At 39.0% G+C, this 27,108-nt stretch overlaps 1 protein-coding gene across 5 annotated transcripts in view; it reads right to left on the reverse strand.

The window, feature by feature from the left end:
• Window positions 1-27,108, reverse strand: part of MIPEP (mitochondrial intermediate peptidase) — a 213,321-nt gene that overhangs the window by 128,537 nt on the left and 57,676 nt on the right. For all 5 annotated transcript variants that reach the window (XR_004178620.1, XM_021929491.2, XM_003913672.5 and 2 more), the window contains exons 15-16: window positions 6,991-7,065; window positions 3,775-3,894 (exon numbers count right to left, since the gene is read on the reverse strand). Coding sequence is in view for 4 of the 5 variants with exons in the window: in XM_021929491.2 (XP_021785183.2) it covers window positions 3,775-3,894; window positions 6,991-7,065 (195 nt within the window). In the remaining variant the exon portion in view is untranslated. The remainder of the gene's footprint in view (window positions 1-3,774; window positions 3,895-6,990; window positions 7,066-27,108) is intronic.

Here is a 27,108-nt window from a genome sequence, read left to right on the forward strand (position 1 = left end):
GCGACAGTAAAATATTTTAGGAGTATTGTAATGTGGTTTTAATGTGCATTCCCTGATTAATATTTAAGTTATTTTATTTCATTTTTTGCATATCCATGTATTTTGCTCATTCAAAGTAATTTAAAAATATATCTTTTTCCAATGGCCAGGCACGGTGGCTCATACCTGTGATCCTAGCACTTCGGGAAGCTGAAGTGGGCAGATCACTCGAGGTCAGGAGTTCAAGACCAGCCTGGCCAACATGGTGAAACCCTGTCTCTACTAAAAAATTAGCCAGGCATGGTGGTGGGTGCCTGTAATCCCAGATACTCAGGAGGCCGAGGTGAGAGAATCGCTTGAACCCAGGAGGCGAAGGTTGCAGTGAGCTGAGACTGCACCATTGTACTCCAGCCTGGGCAACAGAGCAAGACTCCATCTAAAGGCAGGGGGAAAAAAAAGTAAAGTTTTATGCTATGTGCTTTTTAAGTTTAAATATTGAATTTGTCAGTCTTTTGCTTTATGTTTAATGGCTTTTCCATTGTATATAGAAGATCCCTAACTTATTTAAGATTTTTTAACTTTAAGATTTTTCAGCTCCACAATGGTGTGAAAGCAATATGCATTCAATAGAAACTGTACTTTGGGCGCCTGAGAATCATTTTGTTTTTCACTTTCAGTACAGTATTCAATAAATTACGTGAGATATTCAACACTTTATTATGAAATAGACTTTGTGTTAGATGAGTTTGCCCAACTGTAGGCTAATATAAGCATTCTGAGCACATTTAAGGTAGGCTACGCTAAGCTATGACATTCAGCAGTGCAGGGGTATTAAATGTATTTTTGACTTATGATAGTTTCAACTTACAATGGGTTATCGGGACTTAACTGCATCATAAGTTGAGAAGCATCTGTATAAAATATAAGATACTCAGAGTGGGTATAAAAAACACTATCATGGCCAGGCGCAGTGGCTCATGCCTGTAATCCTCAGCCTTGGGAGGCCAAGGCAGGTGGATTATCTGAGGTCGGGAGTTCGAGACCAGCCTGGCCAACATGGCGAAACCCCGTCTCTACTAAAAATACAAAAATTAGCCAGGTATGGTGGCGGGCACCTGCAATCCCAGCTACTCAGGAGGCTGAGGAAGGAGAATTGCTTGAACCCAGGAGGCAGAGGTTGCAGTGAGCCAATATTGCGCCATTGCACTCTAGCCTAGGAGTCAGAGCAAGATTCTATCTCAAAACAACAACAACAACAACAAAAACACTATCAAAAAGAAAAAATTCTTTTGTATTATCTTCTAAAATTTAAAGCTTTACTTTTCACATCTTGGTCTTTAACTCTTTTTTTTTGTGTGCAGCGTGATACAGAGGTGCATTTTTTTCCCATACAGATGATCAATCACTACAACACCATTTAAAAAAACTGTTCCCTCTTCACCCAGTGATCTACAGTGTCACTCAACCTATGTTCGAGAGTCTATTAACTTGCTGAGTCTGCCTTTGGGCTCTTGCTCCTGTTCCACTGCTATCTGTGCATCCCCACGCCAGCGTCAGGCTGTCTTCACTCCTGCAGCTTTATCTGAATCCTGAGTGGTCAAGTCCACCAACTTGCTCTTGGGAATGTTAGAGGTTTGATGAATGAATTGACAGACAAATGAAGAAATGCAGAAGTTTCTAAGTAGGAAGAGTAGGCTATTTGTACAAATCTAAACAAACTCTCAGACACTTTTTTAAAAAGGCAAGCCTTAAAATAATGGTTTTTTTCCTCTAAACATAGCTATGCTTCCTTTAAAGACCTCTTAAAACAGTTTACACAAAGAGCAAGCGATGGCTACCGAAAATGAATTGTGGAGCTAATCCCAGGAAAGAGATACAGCTTTCTATTTTCTCAAAGGAATTAGGACAAGGCACATGGACTTAGCATCACTCTTCCTTTCAAATTAAGTGATTTATGGATTGTTGATTCAGAATTTGCTTGCCACTAATACTTCATCTTAGTATGTTAAATGATTACAGAGAAGAAATCTGGATGGTAAGGAAGCTGAGTTTTCTTTTAAAGAGAGACATAGTGACTTTATTATAAGACCTATGATAAAAAAAGGGCAGAGGGCAAGCAACTCAGTCAAATTGAAGTTTTGCAGCTTTGGCAAGCATCCCAGTTTTCCTAATGTTAGTCTTCCTAGGACTTTACTACTTACTGGTCATGAAGTTGAACTCATATCCACAAAGAGTATAAGATGAGAACAAAAACATACAAGCCCAAAAGCAGGTGAATCAGGCAATGCTCTGTGAACTGGAAAATGCTAGTAAAATCTAGGCAATTGCTATTATTTATTCCATGAATAAATAGTTGATTATTCTTATCACTATAAATTTTCACTAATACAGATAATCAAGAGCTCGGCAGTAGAAAGTATTACAACAGTAAATTACAGGTAAGATTAAAAACAGTTAGTATGACTGACATTATATACCTGTAGCAGATAATTAAGGTTCTAAGCCAATCGAAAACTAATGACAAGAGGTATTATAAAATACCCTGTTGCTTCACTTGGCTGGTAAATATGATCTTTTCCCATGCATATTTGAGCATTAGGACCTGAAGATTTACTGGACAATTGTAGTTTATTGATTAACTTAACCTCTTAGCACAATGAATTCTGCTATCCAATCTTACAGCAAATAAAACCACTTGACATTTATTCTGCTTTTTATAGTTTACAAAACACTTTCAAGTTAGCTCTCTTCCTGTTAGACCAACTAGGCTAGAAGGACATAAACCTGAACCTACTGGTAGTTTTCAAACCATTTGGTCTGGGGAGATTGCCAGAGAATGAAAGGAACCAGAAAAACACAGAGCTGAGAAGTGGAAAGAGAGAGAAACATTTCTAACAATATTGTGGGAGACCTAAATCCAACTTACTTGAAACACCCCTATACCCCTGCACCTTTCAGTTATAAGACTCAATAAATTCCCTTTTCTGTTTAAGTCCGTGTGAACTGCGTTTCTATCACTTGCACCTGAGAAAGGCCTGGGTGACGTTAAGTCAGTCACGTAACTGCACCGAGAATCACATGTTAACGGCACTAGGAGTCACAGTGTTCAGCTGCTCCTCACAGGAGCCTTTGAGGGATGAATAAAGCCCGTTTGTTTTGGACCCCAGTACAATCACTTAACTACCTAGATGATCTCAGACAGGACATAATAACGTGTATGTGCCTCCAAATGAGCCCCAAATACTAGGATATTATTTAATTCGTAAGGTTATTTTGAGAGCTAAATCAGAGATCTTTTCCCAAAGGAATTAGACAGAGTCTGGCGCCTAGAATCCAATAAATGGTAACATTACTCCTGCTCTCTCTCCTGACAAGGTACTCAAGAAGATAAGATATGTAAAGCATCTATTATAATTCCTGGTACAATGTAAGATACTCAATCCACGTTAATTCTCTTAGCAATGATGATTCAGAATTGGTAATCACATTCATCACTATTTTTCACATTATAGAAAAATAACTAAAAAGAAGAATACAGACCAACTCCAATGGCCTTTTTAACCCCCACATTTCCAGAAAGGTAGAAAAACACTGCTGGAGGGCAGAAAATAAGAACATATAAATGGGTAGTTGGAAATATTAAATAAGCCAGGCAATTTCTAGCATTTGCGCCATGTGAAGCCTCAACATAAATGTAGGGATTTCAAGTTCTCCAAAGGGGAAGGTAATTACAAGCTACAGAAGTAATAGCAGAACCACTCAGTACACACAACAGAAGCCAAATGCTGGACTCACAGTATTTGGAACGTATGGTAGGCCATAGAATTTCTCTTGTGTTTCCTTGAGAATGTCTGTGGTTGAATTCCTCAGGGGATGCTTCCCATGGTAGATTTGATCCAGAGCGGCATAAAAGACCTAGATAGATAAAAACATCTACTTAGTTTTGGTCGTCCATCCTCACATCAAGATGTGGTAGACCAAAGATGCTGTAAGTGCATCAGAACAACAGTTACCAATCACAGTTTAAAACAGTCACAAAAATAAACGTATATGGTTTGAAATGTATTTCATACCACATTTAAGACCATGCCTAAGATTAAAAGGAATGCTCTCAACCTTTTCATAAATATTAAAGAACTTTGAACCATACCCATAAGATACTCTTTACGTACAATGTGGCAAATTAAATATGTGACATGGGAATTTTGCCAAAATATATGTAGACAGAAATGTACAAAACCAGTTACAACTTTTGACCCGCTGGATCTAACAAGGTCTGTTTGGTTTCCTCCTGGAATCCTGATATATCTTAAATGAGAGAAATGAAATGGTCAGAATTCTAGTTTTGTGATGAAAGGTAAAAGAAAATTAAATAGGTGTGGTGGGGGTAGAGAAAGAAATAACAATGCAGCATCTGGTGAGTACAGATGTATCGAAGAATTCTGATGCAGCTGTTGGAGAGGTTGGAACTAGACTCCCACACCTGGTGTCAGGAAGTACAAAGGAAGCAGCTGCTGTACAGGGAGGGCTCAGCTAGATGACCAGGGAGAAGGAGCGCTCTCCTCTGAGTGGAGGATATAGGCCATTGAAACCCAGTGGGAGAAGAAAGCATTAAAGAGAGTTTGGACATGAAATCTGCTGTTTACAAAGTACTCAAAACTAAATTTTGCAAAGAAATCTAAAATAAACATAAAGCATTTTTTCACGACAACATTTGACTCAAGTATTGTTTTTGAACACTGACTTGAACATTTGACTTCATGCAGGCAAGTAGAAAATGCTTTATTTTAAAGGACAAATTTTGACATGCAATTATGCTTCTGATATGTATCTTTGTGATTCAGAAATGGGATTTGTAGAGAATGTGCAGCTGTTGACTTGAAAGAAGTGAGGATTAGTTTGGTTAAAAGAAAAAATTTAAATGATCTCTAGCTTCTGGCTGCATCCAGATATAGAATTATGGTTCTAAATTATAAAGTTAAGTTTAAACCTTCCCAAGAAAAATACAGACATTTCCTAAATATAAATATTGCTTTCTTCTAACTGGTAATCTAAATATATAGCTAAATATAGCTCTTTCAATTCTACATTTTATAATGAGTAACAATGCCTAAAGATAATCAGAGAGGCCAAAATTACTCAACGTCTTACCTATATTCTAACAGAGTAAATTATCAGGAACTGAAACCCTTACATTCTAACTTCAAATGAGGTGTTATTTTGCCCCAATGTATAAATAAATCAGAATTCAGAAGTTTCATTTCTTCAATTATGCCTTTTACAAATGATATAAACATGGGGTAACTTTTTTGAATTATAAAAACAGAGCAAAATAAATTAAATATGAAAACAGAGTAAAATAAATTAAATGTGCATTATTTTTATGTTTATTTGCTGATAAACTAAACAATTCCAAAGAGATGAGCCTATCTACCCACCCAGGGAGTCATGCATTCCTGGGACCAAGAAACTTATTGAAAGAAAGTAAAAATAAAGAGCCTATTTTTAAAACAATAATTTTAAAAAATGTACAGTTTTAAAAACACTGTTTATGTCCCCAAGGGAAGCTGAAACAATTCACTTCCTTTCTACCTTTGTCTCCACTGTCCAAGTGTAATATAAAAGCTGAACCCAGGCAGCTCCTCTACCAGGACTTTGTCTCTCTCTGTCCCTAGGGGTCTATTGTTTTTGGAGGGAGGAGGAGGGAAAGTTGGTTTTCCATTTTAAAAGAAAATTATTAGAACAATTTTTCAAGAAGAAAGCCACAAAACAGACTTTTGAAAGCCAGGCCTTCTACTAAAGATACCAGCAAACAAGACTTTTGCCAGCCAAGTAATGTTAATTTTTAAAAATAATTCAGAAATCCTTTAAAAATTATATTGATATGAATAGATATTGAGTAAGGTAAAGCAAATATAGATTCATAGTTTTGTCTATATAATAGATTTCCTTCATTGAAACACGGATTTCATGTTTCAAGGTACAGAAAAAGAGAGCACATTCATTACCTTCTAGGGACTGAATTTTACAAAACCATAAAGCAATTAAATAGTGGTTACTTTGTTAAACAGGTAACTGAATCATCATAAAGTGAATATTGCCTAAGATGAAAGATGGGTGTTTAGGGTATTTACATAACTCTCAAGATCTGAAGAGGAGTGAGAATTCCATAAACAATCTCAGTCATTACAAACATCTACATACACATCTGGTGTCATGCAGACCTGGCATCCAGATGGTTCATGAAAGTTTACTAGTCTTCATCTCGAAACCTGGGAAGTTGGTTTTGAATATTATCTAAAACTAACAGCAATTACTATCTAAACTTCAAACCTAAGAAGACAAAAATTTTAAAAAGATACAGAATGAATAAACATATATATATATATATATATTAAAAAAAATAAGTTTGAGCCTTAATTTAGCTGGTAAAATGTGTGATTTAGAAGAAGTCATGTAATTTTTCTAAGCTTTCATTTTTTCCCAACTGAAAATGGGAAATAGTCTTTTTTTTATTTTTTATTTTTTGAGACAGAGTCTCGCTCTGTTGCCCAGGCTAGAGTGCAGTGGCAAGATCTCAGCTCACGGCAACCTCCACCTCCCAGGTTCAAGCGACTCTCCTGCTTCAGCCTCCTGAGTAGCTGGGATTACAAGCACGCACCACCATGCCCAGCTAATTTTTGTATTTTTAGTAGAGACAGGGTTTCACCGTGTTGGTCAGGCTGGTCTCGAACTCCTGACCTCACAATCCACCCACCTCGGCCTCCCAAAGTGCTGGGATTACAGGTGTGAGCCACCGTGCCTGGTCGGGAAATAATTTTATTCAATGCCTACTTCATAAGGGCAGTGTGAGGACTAAATGAGTCAATTTTGGTCAAGTTCTTTGAACTCAGATGAAAGATGTTTTAGAAGCATAATTATTATAATAAATAGGTATCATTGGCAAGAATTTAAAGTTAGATATGTATTTGGGATAATGACTCCGGAAAACTTCAGAACCAAGGTACATACCTGAAGTTGCATATCAGCTGCAGCACAAACCTTTTTAGATTCACAAAGACGAGACACCATATTTTTTGGCAGTGGCTTGATAAAACAAAAGAATATATATGTGAATAAACTGCTTAATAAGTCACTGCACTATGTACATTATACTTACGAGTCAGGAAATTTAAAAATAACATCAAATGTAAAATGAGTAATAGAATTTCATTATAGTTTTAAAATAATAACTTTAAATATTTTAGTTGGCAAGACAACATGAATAAAGACATTGTTTAATTTCAAAAAGTGGTAATTGTCAAATAAGGGTTTGTACATGAAAATACAGGATTATGTGGAACTAAGACATGGGCGCCGATCTTTAAAAATATATTTAAAACCTCAAAGGGAATACTTTTTCTGTTCCTTTGCTATCAGTGAGAGCCTGTTCAAATACTCTCTCGGCTTTTAAAGTGCATATAATAACTGACAATAGGACTAAAACATGAAAATGTCAAGAAATAAATGGTAATTCATGGTGTCAGCCAGTGTTAAAGCTAAACTGACATCCTAACAAATAGTCATAATAATGAATTGCAGATTATTTTCTTTTCCAACCTAAAAGAACTGTAGAGCTTGGACACTTAATGTCCATGTGTGATTTAAGGCTTTCTTTTTGAGATGAATTAGTCCTAACGCCATTAACATACAGATCCTCTTAGAAATAAATTAATAATGTAGTTGAACAAGAACTTTGCTCAATCTTACTCTACTTTAAAATAATTAATCCTTATGTTTATTAAATAAAGATATTGATTTACAACCCAATTAAGCTAAAAGCCCCTCTAAAGAGAAGCACATTATATAAAGACCAATGGTAAGTTACTCAGTGGTATGGTCATATAAATTAACCACCCGTGAACAAGAACGTGGGCTGTCTGCTGGAAGCGGACCCGTGAACGAGAACGTGGGCTGTCTGCTGGAAGTGGAAACTAGCCACTGCTTTGCAGGAGTCTACTCCCAGGGCCTAGACCCGTGCCTGGAGCCAGCAGACACTCACGAAAGATTTGTGAAGGAATGAACTGCTAGCAAATGGCTTCTTAAGTGAAAGACGTAGAATCTGCTGACTGCTCAGATGACAAACCTACAGCCTTTTTCTCTTTCCATTTGGCAGCAAGCGAAGTAAACTAGGCAGAAAAGACAATTTTTTTTTTAACGAGCTAAGACACAGATGGGAGTAAGCTACATAGTGTGAATTCCGGTACAGGTCGCAGGCCTGGGGCTTTCTGACACCGGGGCACTCATCTTGTATCAAACAGTATTTCCTCAAACAGGATTTTTAAAAGTCAGGATTTAGTTAAGTCATGTCCGCCAACAGATTGCGTCAAAATGTTCACATTTCTTTAAACTTAACTCTATATCTTTATTTTATGTCGTGGACAGGATTCATGCTACATTTAAAAGATTTTTCATGCTTCACCAAGTTTTAATACTTTTTACAAAAAAAGTGTATGTGGAAGGATGACACTGAAACCACCTTTGCAGAATTGTAAGTACTAAGAGAAGTCTAACATGACCAACTCCACCCTGCTTCTAACCTCTCAGGCTACATTGCCTTGAGCTTATTCTAGTGCGGAGGCCAAGATAACTGTAAGAAAAAATTGGTTTATAGTTAAACTTTGAGGCTAGAAAACCTGACCTTCCTGCTTGTTTGGGGACTGAAGCCACATTCCTAAGGCTGGATTCGAATTATGGTGGGGCCTGGACTTCGTTTGCTACACACTTAAACAATCACGGGCCACTGCTAAGCTTGCTTTTCTCTAAGCTGCTCACTACCAGTCACACAGTCAGAAGCTATAAGCCTTGTAACTTCCCAACTACTCCTGTAGATAACATCACTATTGTGGAACCTAAAGGACTGCTCTCCGAGATATTTTTCAGATTTAGCATTTCCACAAACCAAGAGATGCTACCTGGTCCTGAGGCCCAACCCCCAACCAGGAACTGACTCAGCTGTGCAGTTTAGACACTCCTGTGATTTCCATCCACAGGCTATCAACTGTTTCAGTTCCCCAGGCCCCTGCCTGACAAAGTGTCTTTAAAAACTCTAGCCTCCCAGTTCTCAGGGAGGTGGATTTGAGAAATGCCTTCTGTTTTCCACTTAGCTGGCCCTGCTATGATTAAACTGCTTCTTTGTCGCAATATTTGCTGTTCTCAGTGCATTTGCTTTTTGGGCAGTGGGCAAGAAGACCCCATCCAGCTGTGACAGTATTTAACTGTCCTCACTTAACTAACACACACGAAGACCACGAGCCGTGACAGTATTTCCTCACTTAACTAACACGCACGAAGACCACGAGCCGTGACAGTATTTCCTCATTTGAATCCAATACGATGAAGATAAATCTGCGATAGCATTTCCTCACTTAACATCAGCTGCGGAAATACCAATGTTTTGATAGCATTTCCCTCACTAGTCCAATATTTCATCAAGACTACTTGAAATGATAGCATTCTTGCATTTAACTAATACGCACGCATGCCAACGAGCCGCAGATAACATTTCCCTCACTTAACACACGGAACAATCAAGGCCGCGGATAGCATTCCTCACGACTAATATCGCCAGTGAAATCAATCACGAAATGCGTGATAGTATTCCTCACTTAATTAACATTGACGGAATACCCACGAGCCGTGATAGCATTTCCTCAATGCACTAATATTACTCTGAACACTACGAGCCGCGGATAAAACATTCCCTCACGAATCCAATACTACACCAAGACCACGGTTTCTGATAGTATTTCCAGTTCTAACTAACACGCGAATACCTGAGCTGTGGAGCATTTCCCCACTTCTAATCGTACAATATATGCAGTGCCAATGCGAGCTGTGACAGCATTTCCTAATGAATCTCAATATACAAGCACGCTGGCAAGCACTATTGCATTAGGCAAGGTAGCATGTACCAGGCAAATATGTGTCTGCCCCCAAAACTTCTCAGCTAGCATTCTCCACGTAAGCGCCAATTCCACAGTTACTAACTGTAATGCGTGCCGGGAAGGAAAGGCCTGTAGGATGGTATGTGAGCTGTGGCCTTGAAAGGCTTGATAGACGTAGGAGTGAGATTTGCAAAATGAATAGGTGTTAACTAGACAAAAGAAAGATGAGTGGGAAGGGGAAAGAAGCATTTCAGGCAGAAGAAACAGCACATGCAAAGGGTGGGAAAGAACAGGGCTGCTGGCAGAAGGCAGAAGCCAGCAGAGGACGGAAAGGAGGTCCCCATTGGAGAAGCCAGGAAGGTGAGCCATGCTGGGTCCCATCTCCACCCTGAGAAATAAAAAAAAGAATTAACTGACTGAACAGACCCCCCGTTGGCCAAAGGGACCCCAGAGAAACCCTGGAAACCAAGTTCTAGACCATGACGGGACGGGCAGTTGGTCGTGCCTCACTCTCCCCCTCCCTCACTCACTGTCATCAGGCTTTCTTCCCTACCAGCGAACCAGACACTGCCTCGAAAAATATATATATACACGTATTTAGAAAAAAACAAAAAAATGCTACCACTGGAGAAAACCAAGTGAAAGGGACATACGACCTGTCTGCATTTTTGTTTCTGCAACTTTCTGTGAATCTATAACTATTTCAAAATAAAAAGTTAAGTACCCCAATTATATATTCAGTGTCTACTATATATTGTAATACAAAGAACATTCACTTGTAAAGAGACACATAAGTAGAGAATAAGTACAATCCTAGTAGAATAGTTCAGAGGACAGAATCATTAACTCATCAAATTACAAATAAAAAATACACTTACACCGTGTGTGTTGTACACAGAAAAATGTTCTTTTTTAAAAAACCTAGTTTGATTGTTAGTCAACTGGAATAAATGTATTAATTGAAATGAAGTTATATGCTTATTCTCTTAGAAAATACTTGCTTTTCAAAAAATAACACATTTGAAAAAATAAATACCATACAAACTGATTTTCTTTTAAAGTTATATGTAAAGTTATTTTTAAAAAATAAACAATGTCTCAAAATTAAAATTGAAACTTAAAAATGCTGCCTGGTCAAGATTTTCTTCTGTAAATACTGCTTTGCCAGTCGCGGCCATGATAACCAATACTGAATTACAGTGTTCCCTGGTATACATGGGGGAACTGGTTCCAGGACCCCCTAAGGATACCAAGATCTGTAGATGCGCAAGTCCCTGCTGTGAAATGATATGGTATTTGCATACAACCTATGCACATCCTCCTGTATCCTTGAAATCACCTCGTGTGTGTCACTAGTTGTTATAGTGTATGTTTTAGAAAATAATGACAAGAAAAAAAGTCTGTACATGTTTAGTAAAGACACAACCATCCATTTTTCTTCCCCAATATATATACATATAAATACACATGTATGTATATCTATAAATATATATAAAATATACCTATCTCTCTCAGAAGTAGGGTCTCACTGTGTTGCCCAGGCTGGAGCACAGTGGCACAATCATAACTCACTGCATCCTTGAACTCCTGGGCTCAAAGGTTCTCCCACCTCAGCCAAGATCTCAAGGAGCTAAGACTATAGGCAAGAGCCACTGTGTCCAGCCCCCAAATCATTTCGATCTGCTATTGGTTGAATCCACAGATGCGGAACCCACAGATACAGAAAGTCGACTGTAACTCAATTTTGCTGTAATTCCAAAAGCAATTAAGTCTACAGAGCAGCACAGATGTTTAATATGATTGTCTCCTAAACACAAGAGTCTCACATCTGCTACATTAAAGAAACAGAATTAATGTATCTATGCTGACAGGTAATGAGCAACTACGTATAAATGAAAATGCATTTAGAACACCTAAGCCTTGAATATTATAATTATGTTCATTATATTGAATGGGAAAATTTACCAAACTCTGAGGCATTAGAAGTAACGTTCACCATATTATCAGCTGCATGTTTTACCAGATACTATTTCAATTTCCATAATTTCCAAGGCAGAAAATACTCCCTTCCACCGACCTGTAAATCTCCTATCTTAACACTGACATGTAATTTCTCAGTTCTTCGGAGGATATGGACACGACCATACTTATTAAAAATTAAAAAGAATCCGACCAGCATATTAAGAATGCTATAAATCAAGAATGCTTATATTAGCTAATTATGGTAAAGAACAACTATGCAAGAAACGTCAGGACTGGAGAGCTCTTTTGGCCTTGCAGGCTGTTTCCAGCATTCTAACTCCTGACCACTGAAACGACCACTTCACAACATCCAATTAATCCAGAAATACCATTCATTCCATGAACTTAACCATCACAGTAGAACGGAGAGCGGGACCTGCCTTAACACCAAAATCTGCCTGCATTTCAAACTCCCATGATTGCGCTTCACTGTAGCACAGGAAGGAGCATCAGATACAACTGAGTTTGAATCCCAACTGTGCTACTTACCAGCTGAGTGGCATGGATGGTGGGCAACTTACTGAACTTTGTGAAGCCACATTTTCCTCAACTGCAAAATGTTGATATTATCTTTTCATAGGATGAGAATCAAGCAAGATAATGTGTTTTAAATTTTGAATACGTCAGGTTTAACACAGAGAGTGAATAAATGGTAACTGGTATTCTTTACTACTGCTGCACTACATAATACAATAATCATTGACTTGGACAAACTTTGTTCACATTCTACTGTTTTATCTACGTACTCTGCAAATGTGGTCTGTTTCAGTTTTATAAGTTCTCGGAAGACAGGAATTATAGCTAAACAATTTTCTCTCTGTAGCACCTAACAATCGAGTTCTAAATAAAGAACGTACTTTCATAGTTTCCTGATTATTTCCTTTTTTTTTTTTTTTTGAGACAGAGTCTTACTCTGTAGCCCAGGCTGGAGTGCAGTGGTGCAATCTTGGCTCACTGCAACCTCTGCCTCCCAGGTTCAAGTGATTCCTCCCACCTCGGCTTCTCAAGTAGCTGGGATTACAAGCATGCACCACCATGCCTAATTTTTGTATAGCACAGATGGGGTTTTGCCATGTTGGCCGAGCTGGTCTCGAACTCCTGACCTCAGGAGATCCACCTGCCTGGGATTCCCAAACTTGTAATTACAGGCATGAGCCACTGCGCTAGGCACCCCCCGCTTTTTTTTTTTTTTTTTTCCATTTATAAAATAGCCGATTATCTTTAACCCAAAATGTATGCCTCCTCAAATTACCCGGCTTTAGAAGAGGATGCTTTCTCTAACCTGGTAATTAATTTAACGTTTACCAAAAAAACCCCACAATGAAATAAAGTAATGTGCTACTAATCTATTAATATCTTCGATATTTCAATATTTGCCACAAAACTTGGTCATTAACTCACTTTTTGAAAATATTTTCTCTCACCTTAAGTAGAACTGGTTATCTTATCAAACAATGCGTCAGTTTTTCATCTGCAGGTTCTAGCTCGTATTTAGAAAATACTGGTACTAATCAGAAAATCTCTTCTGATGATCAAACGTATCTCATGCCATAAGTCTAGATAGTTCGGAATTGCAGAGTTTTGAATGAAAAGTCTACTGTAATTATTACTTCTGTTTGTAACGGGTCTTTTCTGCCTGGTTGTGTCTTTTCTGCCCGGTTGCGTGTAAGGTTTTCTCTTTATCTTTGGTTTCCAGCAGTTTGACAACAATGTATCCAGGTATATTCTTTTTTTATTATTTATCCTGCTTGGGATTCCTGAAGCTTCTTGGATCTCTGGTGTGCTTTTCATTATTTTTGGCAAGTTCTCAGTTATTATGACATCGAATATTTCTCAGGCCTTGTTACTGCTCTCTTTTCCTTTCTGGAACTTGAATTGCATATATGTTACACTGGCTGGTATTGTCCCAGGGTTCTTGGAAGCTTGGTTTCGCTTTTGTTTCCCATCCCCTACTCCTTTCCCCTCTCTGTATTTCAGTTTAAATAATTTCTACTGACCTTATCTATCTTTAAATTCACTGATTCCTTCCTCAGCTTCATCGAGCGTATGGATGAGCTTCTCAAAGGAATTCTTCGTGTGTGGTATCGTGGCTTTATTTCCTGCACTTGCATTTGAGTGTTTCTTGTGGTTTCCACTTCTCCCTATCTGTTCATACATGTTATCCATGTTTTCCATCTTATCCTTTAACGGTTAAGCTCCTGGCAGACAGTGACTTTGAAGTTATTCTAGTTGTTAGTAATTTTCAAGTCCCTGAGTTTGCTTTTATTGGCTGCTTTATCTTGGAGCAGGGAGTCAGGATTTTCTATTATTCCTGCAGCAACAGCCAATCACTTCCTACAACATGGAGGAGGCCTGTCTGCTTTCCCACCCTGCTCTCAAGAGCACCCAGAGGAGGCCGACAGAAAATGGCCTACAAGTGAATGCTAACTCCTCCAGCATCAGGGCCCTCAGGTATTCCAGACTGATATTCCAGTCTCCACTGGGTCTCTACCAATTTGCAAAAGTGTTACTGATCTCTTCTTAACCCCTTGTATGGCAGTCAGCCTTTCCACCCACGATCTGCCACAGGTGAGCCATCTGTATCTTTGGATTTAGACACCTCCAGGGCTGAGACCTCAGCTTCCCTATGAGCTTTGGAAAAGTTAGCATTCTACCTGCCTTTTCCTGTAGGAAGGTCGGTTGCCAGCAGTGCTCTTTTGAGCTTTCTGCAGCCTAGGTGGATGCGCAAATTCCAAACAGTTCAGACTTTCATTAAGTAATATCATTTGGGCTTAGCCTCCAAAGGAGAAAAACCAAACCAAACCAAACCAAATACAAAGGCAGAAAAGCTTTACAAAAGGTGAACTATCCTTTTAAGTCAGGAATTAGACATCATCAGAGACTATCATGAAGAAACCTGTAAAGCTTTGGCACGTATGATAGACAGCATAGCTGAGTACTGTCTCAAGCAGTTGGATCAGTCGTGTGAGAATCCCCCTTTCCCCACCTTAGTAATTTTTTATCTCCAACTCCCTCCACTCGCTCGCTCCTTGGCTACAAATCTCCACTGTTCCTTGTTGTATTTAGAGTTGGGCAGAGTCTCTCCCCTACTACCAAACCTTACTGCAGTAGCCCCCCGATAGAGTCTGCCTTACTGTTCTTTAATAACGTTCATGAATAATTTTTCCTGTAACAAGAACAACAATAAAACATCATCCTCTGCCCTCAAAAGCATTAAAATTCCGATACCTGCATCACAAGAAGGTGGAGGGTGTGATGCATGCTGCAGGTGTGTAACTTCGGGCTTGTTGATTCACTTTCAATTTGTTTTTGTACCCCTCAAAATTCGATCCCGTGATTAAGGTACGCTGCCCCTTGATGGCAAAGGCACTTCTATCCAAATTTATTTTACTGATACTTTGACAAGTTCCCCCACAAAAGGATCAGTAAACATTCAGTGTTTACTGAATGAACACTTAATAAAACAATAAAACATTCAGTGAATATAATTTATATATTTAATACACAATTAGTACATGATTGATACATAAGGAAGTTAGATAAAGAAAAATGAAAGCAGAAAAATAAAATGAGGTCAGAACTGAGGTTAGGCACATTAAAACATGTTTCCTATAATTTCACGTCATTTTCACAGTTGGGCCATACATTTAGTTCTGGGTTTTGCAGTGCGCTAAGCAGTGTTAAAAGAAAAACTTTGGACAAATTAAATGTAACAGAGTTTGGCTAGGCACAGTGGCTTACTCCTGTAATTCCAGCACTTTGGAAGGCTGAGGCAGGCTGATCACTTGAGGTCAGGAGTTCGAGGCCAGTCTGGCCAACATGATGAAACCCTATATCTACTTAAAAAAAGAAAAAAAAATTAGCCAGGCTTGGTGTGCGGTGCCTGTAATCCCAGCTACTCAAGAGGCTGAGGCATGAGAATCACTGGAACACAGGAGGTAGAGGATGCAGTGTGCCAAGATCGCACCACTGCACTCCAGCCTGGGTGACAGAGCGAGACTCTGTCTCAAAAATAAATGAATGAATGAATGAATAAATAAATAAATTTAACAGAGTTAAGCAGAGCAAAGGACACTTTGAAAATTGGGCAGTCCTTGGAGCCACAATAGGTTCAGAGAGACTCACGAGCTGCCATATGGTCTGACAATATTTATGGACAGAAAAAGGAAAATGACCTACAGAAAACAGATGTGAGGTACAGAAACAGCTGGGTTGGTTACAGCCCACATTTGCCTTATTTGAACAAGGTTTGAACAGCCTGTGATTTGCTGAAACTCTGTGATTGGTACAAGGGTAGGTTACAGGCTGTTTACACCTCTAGTGAGGTTAGAGTTCATTATGTATGGAGAAATCTTTAAGCCTAATTTAAGATCCATAAGGCAGCTTTACGCTAAATGTAACAGCGGAGAAGGAAATTCAATGATGTGCCTCATTCTAATTCCTGTGAGTACTGGTCTAGATCCCTTACTTGAAATTCCATAATCCGTAAACGTCTGAAGACTGGAAAGTTTTCATAAATTTGACCAAAAAAACATTAGATGGCAAGACCTGACATGGGCAAATGTGAAGTTTGTAAAGTATTTATCTTTTAAAAATATTTACCCTTACACTTTGTGAATATGCAGAAATAGGAATGTGTTTCGCTACTGGGTACTTTACCAGAACGAGCTAGGTTTATTCATTCCTTTTAATTCAATAGCCACAGTATACGGTTAAACAAAAATTATGGGAGGCCATTGTTTTACACGGAGCTCCTAAACTAGGCCCCAACAGACAAAAACAAACCAAATGGAGTCACTCATGCTAAATGCCACATAATCAAACCGAAGTTTTAGAGAAGCGGACAGATCCCATACAGTCCGGTGCTTCCTGAAAATAGGAGATCGCAGTCTAGCTGAGTCGCTGTAATACGGAAGCTCCCTTTGCTTTAACGCTTAAAGAGGAACCTGATGCTAATCAACCGGCTTTTTTTTCTAGTGTTCTCACCTTATAAAACCTTGTTCTCACCTTATAAAACCCACTGTTCTGCTATTGCCCAGGGGGAGCTTTCATTCTATTTTGTAGAATAGAGGCTGCCCAATTCATGAACCACATATAAAAGTAAAATAGATCTATAACCAAATTTGCTGTAATTTTTTCTTTGATAAACCATATTAATTTTCTAAAAATCCAGAAAATTCTGAATTCCAAAACAGCTAAACCCAAAGTTTTAGATAGAGAACTATAAATCTCTATGTGTTATATATTTGGTCCGAAATAGAGCATAAATTATCCACTTTTTATTTAAAAAAAAAAAACAGAAAAAAAGCCAGACACGGTGGCTCACACCTGTGATCCCAGCACTTTGGGAGGCCAAGGCCAGTGGTTCACCTGAAGTCAGGAGTTTGAGACCAGCCTTGCCAACATGGTGAAACACCATCTCTATTAGAAATACAAAAATTAGCCAGGTATGGTGGCATGCACCTGTAATCCTAGCTACTTGGGAGGCTGAGGGAGGAGAATTGCTTGAACCCAGGAGGCGGAGGTTGCAGTGAGCCGAGATTGCGTCACTGCACTCCAGCCTGGGTGACAAGAGGGAGACTCCATCTCAAAAAAAAAAAAAGAAAAAAAACCTCCTTTCATTCCAAGTGTTCCACACACAGTATATTGTACATGTCTTCCCAAAGAGGTTTACAGATGTGTCATTTAAAAAGTGAGTTAAGTGTGAGAAACTCTTTGAGCACTCTGAAATTTGTATCTATAGAATCCTGCTGAGTGAAGTTACTTGGCCTTCACTTGACATTGTCCAACTCTCGTGCTTGTGTTGACTGAACAGAGGCCCTGCCTGTGGTAGAAGAGCCAACAATAAAAGCAGGTCAGACTGTCTAGGAAATTCACTCAAGTAAACACCTTTCTTGAGGATTCCAGTTATTAGCATATTAAATTATACGTAGTCCTCCCTTTACATATAGAAACCCACTTAATGCTACATCCATTTTCCAAAATTATGTGAGCATAGACCACCTATCGCCTCCACCTCATACATCTTTTATAATCAGGTGATTTAATATGTAGAACATTGGCTGGAAAATGACTTGGTAAAGCAATTAAATGTAAGCTTTCACTAATAAAAGAAAGAATTCTTATAAATAAAACATTTTAACAAAATAAAGGAATAAATACAGCTATTATTCTGGCTATCTAATGCTTCTTTCCAGTCTTATATTTACACCCACTTTATTAGAAAGCTCCCCTTCAGCTCTTCTCCATTGCACCTGGCTCTGCCTCTCCCAGGCCAGCACAGCCCCCCACAGCCCCCAGGCATTCTGGGAACTTGTCTGCAGGGTGTCCTGCCGCTCTGGCGCCTGAGCCGGTTCCACTGCCCCATCAGAGTGTGCATTTCTCAGAAATGCAAGTTGATGGAGCTCATGAAAGCACACTAATTTGCCTTTCTTTATGGCCAGGGAACAAATGGATAGAGCACAGAAGATGCCATATGTTCTGGTCTCTTCAATGCATTAGCAGATCCACAAAACTCCTTCTGATTTCTCTGCTCCAAAACAGAAGAAAAATAGCCAGCATCCAACACTGCCTCCATACCGAAAAACGCCAAATAATACCAACCGCAAGCTCCACATTTCCCTCCTGCAACACTTTCTTTTTCCACAGTAAAGAGGGAGATTTCCACTCTGTTATTTTTTTCAAGTATCACCTATCAACTATTAATTTTATGGAGACATTTTATTGAAATAGTAAATCTAGTTATAACCTCAATAAACCTTTGCAATCTGCAACCTTTACAAACTATCTTACTATAGAGTTGTTGAGAAACAGTTTTCTTAAAAATCTGTATCCCTTAACAAATGCAGACTATTTTAAACATGGCTTGAGAATTTATGTTAATGTGAATTTATTTCAAAGTAATTTTTACTGAGTGAACTTTATACTTCAGATAATTTATGCTCCTTCCTAGTTTCTTTCATAAAAATATCTGCAGATTTTTTTTTGTCACTATAGAATCCCACCGAGTGCAAATGAGCCCTGGTTTGAAGCTGGCTGCCTCCTGTGCTTACTAAATGGGCTGTCAGAGAAGACAGAGCAAGAAAAGCAGGTAAGACCTGTCACAGAGACTCTCTGGGCTCATCCTCACCCAGCACCCCACCCTGTGCAAGGCATCCTACTAAGTAGCTGGGTAATACACAATGAATCTCACCTGATCCTGCTACCTGGAACCAGAAAAGGAATGTACAACCTGCGGTATCTGAGGGGGGCTGGTTCCAGGACCTTCCTCCAAGAACAAACTCCATTCATGTTCAAGTCCCCGGTATAAAACAGTATAGTGTTTGCATATAACCTATGACGCACATCCTCTTATATACTTTAAATCATGTCTAGACTACTTGTAGTACCTAATGCAAAGTAGCTATGTAAATAGTTGTCACACTGTACTGCTTTTTTATTTGCATTTTAATAATTGTGTTATTATTACTATTTTTTTCCAAGTATTTTTGACCCATGGTGAGTTGACCGTGTGGACACAGAAGGACCAAATGTATTTCAGAATTAATAAAGCATGGGAAAATGCACCAAGAGCCACACAAGAGGTGCAGATAAAGCAATAACGGAATCTAGAAGAGAGTAATCATTTCCAGTGTTGGAAGGGCAATTACCCTAACAATAAATGGTGCCATTTGTACTACCGTAACAGTGATATTTCACATGCAGAGATCAAACATCGTGGGTGGTTTTTTAAAATACGAAAATGGGAGAAATGTTGTTGCTACAATTGGAATACAATATGCCAATAATTAACTACAGTGACCTAATGTGCTTACTGTAATAATCCAACCTGAATTTTTCCACAATGACCACTGTATTTAAAAGTATATAAAAAAGAGTAATTCCTGTGTTTACTTCTAAAAACTCAAGATTTGACTATATGACTACAATAAGAGAATGCAGCCTGTCTGATATGCCAAAGTTGCCTATAAACTAAAAAGAACTGACTTAAGCCCAGGAGTGGTTGCCTCACATTGCCCCACCCCACAAGGCTGAACTACGGTTGGGTAACGAAATGCTCCTATTCTGAGCATTTAGCTAACTGATTCATCCTATTCCCATGATGCATCCAATGGTTTAAACGTAAGATTTCTAGAGCCCCAACTAGACTCTGTGAGACACAATCAGCCATTGCTGTGTGAAAGGTCCCCTTAAAGGACACTAGGGAGTTGGGGCCCCACCTTCTTTGTGTACCCAAACACACAGCTGTGCAGGAGAGGACTCCCCGCACTCATTTATTCTATTGTTTGTTAATGCCAGAACATATTTACGGCCAGAAAGGGAAAACGAAAGACTACAAAACCGGCCTCCTTCTTATATTAAGAAGATAAAAGTCTGTGTCTTGCTCAGAATTGTAACTTTTCTTTCTTTTTTTTTTTTTTTTCCTAAATGTGGATTGTAAGAACAGTAATTACCCAACTATGTGAAGCCCAAAGCAAGTAGAGACCAGCAGCATCTGGGCGCTGCTGTTTCTTTTTTTTTTTTGAGACGGAGTCTGACTCTGTCACCCAGGCTGGAGTGCACTGGTGCGATCTCGGCTCACCGCAAGCTGTGCTGAGCGCTGCTTGGAAATACAGAATCCTGAACCCACTTCACATCCATTACATCAAAATCTGCATTTTATCCAGATCCCCAGGTGATTTTGTGTTAAAGTTTGACATACCTCACTTCGAAAAAAACAGTCATCACAATGACTTGAAAAACAAAGATGAGCAAATTTAAATTGTTCTAATTTTACAAGCAGAAAAATGGTCAGTAAGGAGGTAGCACTGTGTGAAAGACAGAGGCTTGGGTCTGAGTTAGGCATCCTGTGTTTTCTATTGCTACTCTTTTTTGCCTCTTAGCCTAAAGAAATCTCAGAGTATCCTATTTTCTCATTTGTAAAATGAGGATAAAAATACCTCTGCCACAAAATTAGTATGAAGATTCAATAAGGTGACAATTAGTCAATGAACTCTTAAAATGTATTAACTAAATGGAAGAAATTCAGGTCCCTGCATCTGAAACATCTGACTTTCTCCATGCTGTCACAGCTTGGGTGACCACACATGGAGGTGGGCATGACAGTCCTAGGTTACGACTGCTATCTTGGTGTGATCAATAACAGCACTCCCTTCTTTCTTAACAGCATTTTGGAGCTAGGCACGGGGACTCACACCTATAATCCCTGCATTTTGGAAAGCCAAAGCTGGAGGATTGCTTGAGGCTGAATGTTCGAGAACAGGCTGGGCAACAGAGTGAGATACCATCTCTACAAAAAAATTTAAAATGAGCTGGGCATGATGGCAGGCCCTGTAGTCCTCCTAGCTACTTGGGAGGCTGAGGCAGGAGGACTGCTTCAGCCCAAGAATTTGAGGTTTCAGGGAGCTGTGACTGCACCACTGCACTCTAGGCTGGGCGACAGAGTGAGACCCTGTCCCTCTCATCAAAAAAGGGGTTTGGCTTGGACAACAGATCATATTGTCACCCTATTAATAACTAACTTACTGAGTGCTTCATATGAGCCAAACACCGCATTAGTTGTCCACAGCCTATGCTATACTGCCCTACCAAAGAGAGGAAGGTGTCAACTGTATTCTGGGGATAAGCAAAAGTGGCAGTGTTTGTTGACCATGCATAGGAACGAAAATATTTTTAAAAATAGCTTTCCTATTATATGAAGCTAGCACAGCATTTTGGAATGATTCTAGAAATAACACCAAAAAATACAAATGTTTGGCAAACATAGTTATCACCTGAATTCTCTGAATATTTTGTCATGAACTTAAGTTGTAAGCATGTAATCTCATAAACTTGCTAAGTATTCTCTAACATTTCACAATCTCATTAGTCTAATTTAAATAACATTACATTAAAAGTTTGGTATCAAATACTTACAGAGCTAAGTCACTGTGATAAAATACCTTGTTTTACTTATGACCATTGCGAAAACGTACCATGGTGAGAAGCTGTATACAAACTAACAATTAAGACAATCTCTAGTACCAGTCTTTGTTATTGTAATAATTCAACTCATCCTGAAGCAGAGAACTCCATCGCTGATGTCCCCTGGGCACATGAGAGGTCTAATGACAGAAAACTTGTTGAAACAAAGTCATCCAAAACAAGAAAATACTTCAGAGGCATAAAGCCAGGCACCAGGCTGCCAAGCAGCCGCCTGATTTCCCAGCTGATCCCATCCCACCCCAAGCTGTGTGTCACGGCACTGCATTTCCTCATGTGTCTATAATGGAAAAACAACTGGATTGCATGTCTCAACTAGCTTGTTTGGATATAAACAGTAATCCAGATGGCACATAATCAATAAAATAAAAATGTTGGCTAGGCCCAAGGAGACAAAATCTTAAGCCTAAATCCACAGGAAAGACTACTTTTCACTTACTTTTAAGTAGTGTTTTCTAACAAACTAAATAAGATGATCTAACATTTAAAAAATCTTTAAAAATGCTTACACTATCACAGACCCACCGATGGCTTAAAGAAACATAGGTCAGATGGCTTTGAGTTTTGCAGGGTTCAACACTAAACATTTTAATGTGTGATAGGGATCAAACTTCCATTTTTTCTAAAAATATGCCAATAACACTGTGTTTTACAGTTTGCATCCATTGCTAAATTTGTCCAAAAGTTTTTAGGCAGGTATGGAGGCTTGTTAAATTTTAATTTTGAAATATGTATTCCATTTATTTTATATAAAGGAGCAGAAAAGTCTCAGACAAGTTCAATGACCGGTCTAAAGTCACCTGTGTATGGGTGGTGGGTCTGGGCTCAGATCCATCTCTACCTCCCTGTTCAATGCTCTTGTCTAGACATAATTGAGAAGCATTAACACTGAAAGTAAGAAAGTTCCAAAACAACCTAAACCTGCCACAGTTAATCTAATGCTAGTTGCACCGTAAAGTTTACCTTCGATTCTTTTTCACATCTCTTGAAAGAGGATGACAGGAGAAGATTTATTACAAGTCTGTATGTCTCCTTGGAAATAGAGCTTAAGCAATTTTAGCCTTGGGCTGACTTTCACAAACTAAGGTGAGAAACTAAATCTTATAATGATGCACGACAGAAAAATTCTAAAATGAAAGCACTAGAATTTTACCGTTCTAAAAATAACACTTAAAGTAGATATGGGGCTTCCATTTTGTGAGACACATTGTCAGAAGTTTAGGCGATACATACGAAGGAATTTTTAACTAGAAAATACCTGGAAAAAGAAAATACTCACAATGTTATAATACTGACTTGATCAACTCTAACTGAACTTTAAGGACATTCTAAGGTGAAACTCATAGAACTACTGCCCCCCTCATTATTATTGCGTGATCTTTGGAAAATTACCTCCCCTGGCTGAGTCTAAGGTAGCCAGGGTAAGGAATCACAGTAACTACAGTAAGTCCATACAGTGTGGACAATGAAGTACCAGCCATCAACTTCACAGACTGCCAGACAGGACTAAATAAGACAAAATTATGAGAGTGAGTATTAACTTCTGTAACATTGTTTTAAAAATATTCAGTGAGAAAGACAACCAGAGCAGCAAACATTTTAGTGTAGTGGCTAATGGACAAAACTACACAAAAAATATCAGGTTCTCTCAAAAATAAATTGGCTATATTTGGTGATTAGTAATGTAGCTAGGGTCGCAAAATTACCAGGAAAAGAAAAAGATTTTAAAACAAGAAACATAGAAAGATTAAGAGGATAACACATAAGGAAGAAAGGAACTGCCCATCAGGGAAACTCTACGCTTTTATGCATCTAATAAAATATTCTCAAAACACAGAGAGCAAAAATGGATAGAACTAAGGGGAAATGATATATCTATCATTCTCATAGCAGAAGATTTATACCTCTAAATTTTTGCTGTATCAAAAAGATTAGTTATATCAAAGATCTAAACAATACAATTAAAAGGTTGACTTACCAGACTAGTATGAAACCACAGACTCAACAATTATAAATACACAATCCACTCAAGCACAGATGGAACATTTCTAAAAAACTGATGACACATGAAGCCATAAAATAAATGTTAACAAACTGCAAAGAATCAATACCAGATAGACCAATTAATTGCATGTACATGAGTAATGGCACCGAAGAAAAGGTAAATTAATAAATGGTGTTGGGACAGTTCGCTAATCACAGGGAAGAAAGTAAAATGGATTCCTGTCTTATGCCAAACCCAGAAAGAATTTCCAACTTGATTAAAAATTGAAAGAGAAAAGAAAACATTAAGATGTTTAGAAGAAAACTGAAGAGGCTGGGCATGGTAGCTCACGCCTGTAATCCCAAAACTTTGGGAGGCTGAGGTGGGAGGATCGCTTGAGGCCAGGAGTTTGAGACCAGCCTGGGCAACACAGTGAGACCCTGTCTCTATAAAAAATATAAAAATTGGCCGGGCATGGTGGCATGCCTATAAGCCTGGGTGAAAGAGCAAGACTCTGTCTCAAAAATAGAAAAAGAAAAAAATATATGAAAACTATTAACTATAAAGATAAGATTGATAAATCCAATAATATTAACAGGAAAGTGAAAACACAAGCCATAAACTGAGACAAGACAAATGCCTAAAAAAGGATTATTATTTCAACTACCAAGAATTTCTGAAAATCAGTAAGAAAAAGACAAATTTCCAAGTACGAAAATGAGCATGAGACAAAAAGACATCTGACAGAAAACAAAAATGGAAAGTAAGCCAGGTGTAGTGGCACATGACTGTAGTCCCAGCTACTTGGGTGGCTGAGGCAGGAGGACTGCTTGAACCCAGGAGTTTGAGGGGCCAGCCTGGGCAACCTAGCAAGACCTTATCTCTAAATAAGACAAAACAAAACAGAAAAAAATAAAAATAAAAATAAAAAAACCCTTAAAAGTAATCAGAGAACACTGCTGCTAATTAAGACCACAATAGCATTTCATTTTATAACCACAAAATGGGCAAAATTAAAACTTTTGACAATATTAAAAGTCAATGAGGATGTTACACGATAGAAACCATTGCTGAGAGGAGCATAAATTAGTAGAAACATTTTGAAAACCAACTTGGCATTATCTCATAAACGTAAAGACACGCACACCTCAGGCATCCAGCAGTTCCAATCTTGTACATAGATATACAGGGGAAAGTGGAAGAATGTTCACAGCAGTAGCACAGGAACTAGCAAAAACCTGGACGGACCCGTGGGCCCTGCGACAGGAGAACGAGTATATAAATGAAGAAATAGTATCTGGAATTGAAATAAATACACTGCAGCTACACGCAACACAGAGGAATCTTAGGCATAAATTTTTTTTTAAATAACAAGATTATAAACAGCAAAATACCATTTTTGTAAAGTTCAAAAACAAAACTAAACCACACTTCTTAGGAATAAATAATGTGGCAAAAAATTGATTAAGAACTGAGCACTGTACTTCCCTCTGGGAGGCAAGCGGGGCAGAGGTGGGTTCAGAGAAGAGCATGTGGTAATAATGTTTTACTTCTTAGGTTGGAGAATGGCTTCATAGCTGTTCTTTCTACAAATACTGTGTTATAACATTAAATATTAAATAAAAGAGAAGTTCATTACTTGGAGAGGCATCTCTTCCAGGTCTCATCATTTATGAGAAGAATCTCCTGAACTGAAATGAGCCTCTTTATAGCTCCCTTCCACTATTCCTAGTAATATTGCTTTTCCTGGAATGACTTTCTTCCTTTACATAGTATCCTTCAAATAGCGTATGACAGACTTGAGTTTCATTTTTCTAGTCTAAAAATATATTTTCTTAAACCCCTCCTAATGAGAAGTGGTTTCCAATCTTTTTTTTTTTTTTTGAGACGGAGTCTTGCTCTGTCGCCCAGGCTGGAGTGCAGTGGCCGGATCTCAGCTCACTGCAAGCTCCGCCTCCCAGGTTCACGCCATTCTCCTGCCTCAGCCTCCCGAGTAGCTGGGACTACAGGCGCCTGCCACTTCGCCCGGCTAGTTTTTTGTATTTTTTAGTGGAGACAGGGTTTCACCGTGTTAGCCACTAAAGCAGCAGCCACCCCTCAGGATGGTTTCTAGTTCATCAGCATCACTGTAACACAGGCCCTCCGAAACGGATCAAACATACTGGGCCTGGCAGCCCAGCTCCAGGCAATCTGCTGAGTACAAAGAAGCATTGTGGATAAAGATGAGGACAGTGGGAGTTTCTGTATGGGTGGAGGAGTTAGTTGGAAACTGAGGAACTGAGGACAAAAGGGAACACAGGCAGCTACTGTGGACCAGGGGAGAGGGTGGGCAACCAAGCATCTGGACTACCCAGGGGCTGGGCTAAGTCAGTTAGGCCACATGCAGTCACACCTGGGGAAAATTCAGTCTGAGAAAGTGGGACAGGAACAGAACCTTAGAAATGCAAAGGCAAGGTAAAAGTATTGGACTTTTGCTCATTTTCAGAAATTTACCTAAAACCTGATGTGAAGAAATTGCTAATCTAGGGCACAGACTAATAGATCCTGCCTCCATTAGGAATCAGGATCTGGGGACAGTGAGAGAAAGACGACGAAACCTCTGAGGACCCAAATGACCTGGGCATCGGAGACAGCCTAGCTTCCCCCACGGGTGTGGGGGTGGTGGGTCGGGATGGGAATTACCTTAGTCCATTTCGTGTTGCTGTAACAGAATATCTGAGACTGGGTAAATCATAAAGAACAGAAGCGTGTGTAGCTTACGATTCTGTAGGCTAGGAACTTCAAGACTGGGCAGCACATCTGGCAGCTTCTGGGGAGAGCCTTGTGCTGCACCAAAGCACCGCAGAGAAATGGAAGGGGAACTCAGTGCATATGTAAAGGGCAAAATAGAAGAGGCAACCTTGCTTCATAACAACCTGCTCTCGTGGGCACTCATCCGTTCCCATGAGAACTAACCCAGCTTCCAGAGAGAGATATTACTCCATCTAAAGGACCTAATCACATCTCAAACGCACCACCTGCCAGTACCACCGCATTGAGGACCAAGTCTTAACAGAAGTTTCGGTGGAGCGAACCACTTCTAACCACAGCAGGGGTCAAGGGGCCGGCGGTTAGACTGCACAGTGAGGGTGCTTAGCATTTCCAATGCTGGGTATAAGGACTTAGACCACCTTCTTTTCTTGAATCTAAGAACCCAATATTTGTAAAGAGCCACTG

Source organism: Papio anubis, chromosome 15 (genome assembly GCF_008728515.1).
Source record: "Papio anubis isolate 15944 chromosome 15, Panubis1.0, whole genome shotgun sequence".
Lineage (NCBI taxonomy): Eukaryota > Metazoa > Chordata > Mammalia > Primates > Cercopithecidae > Papio > Papio anubis.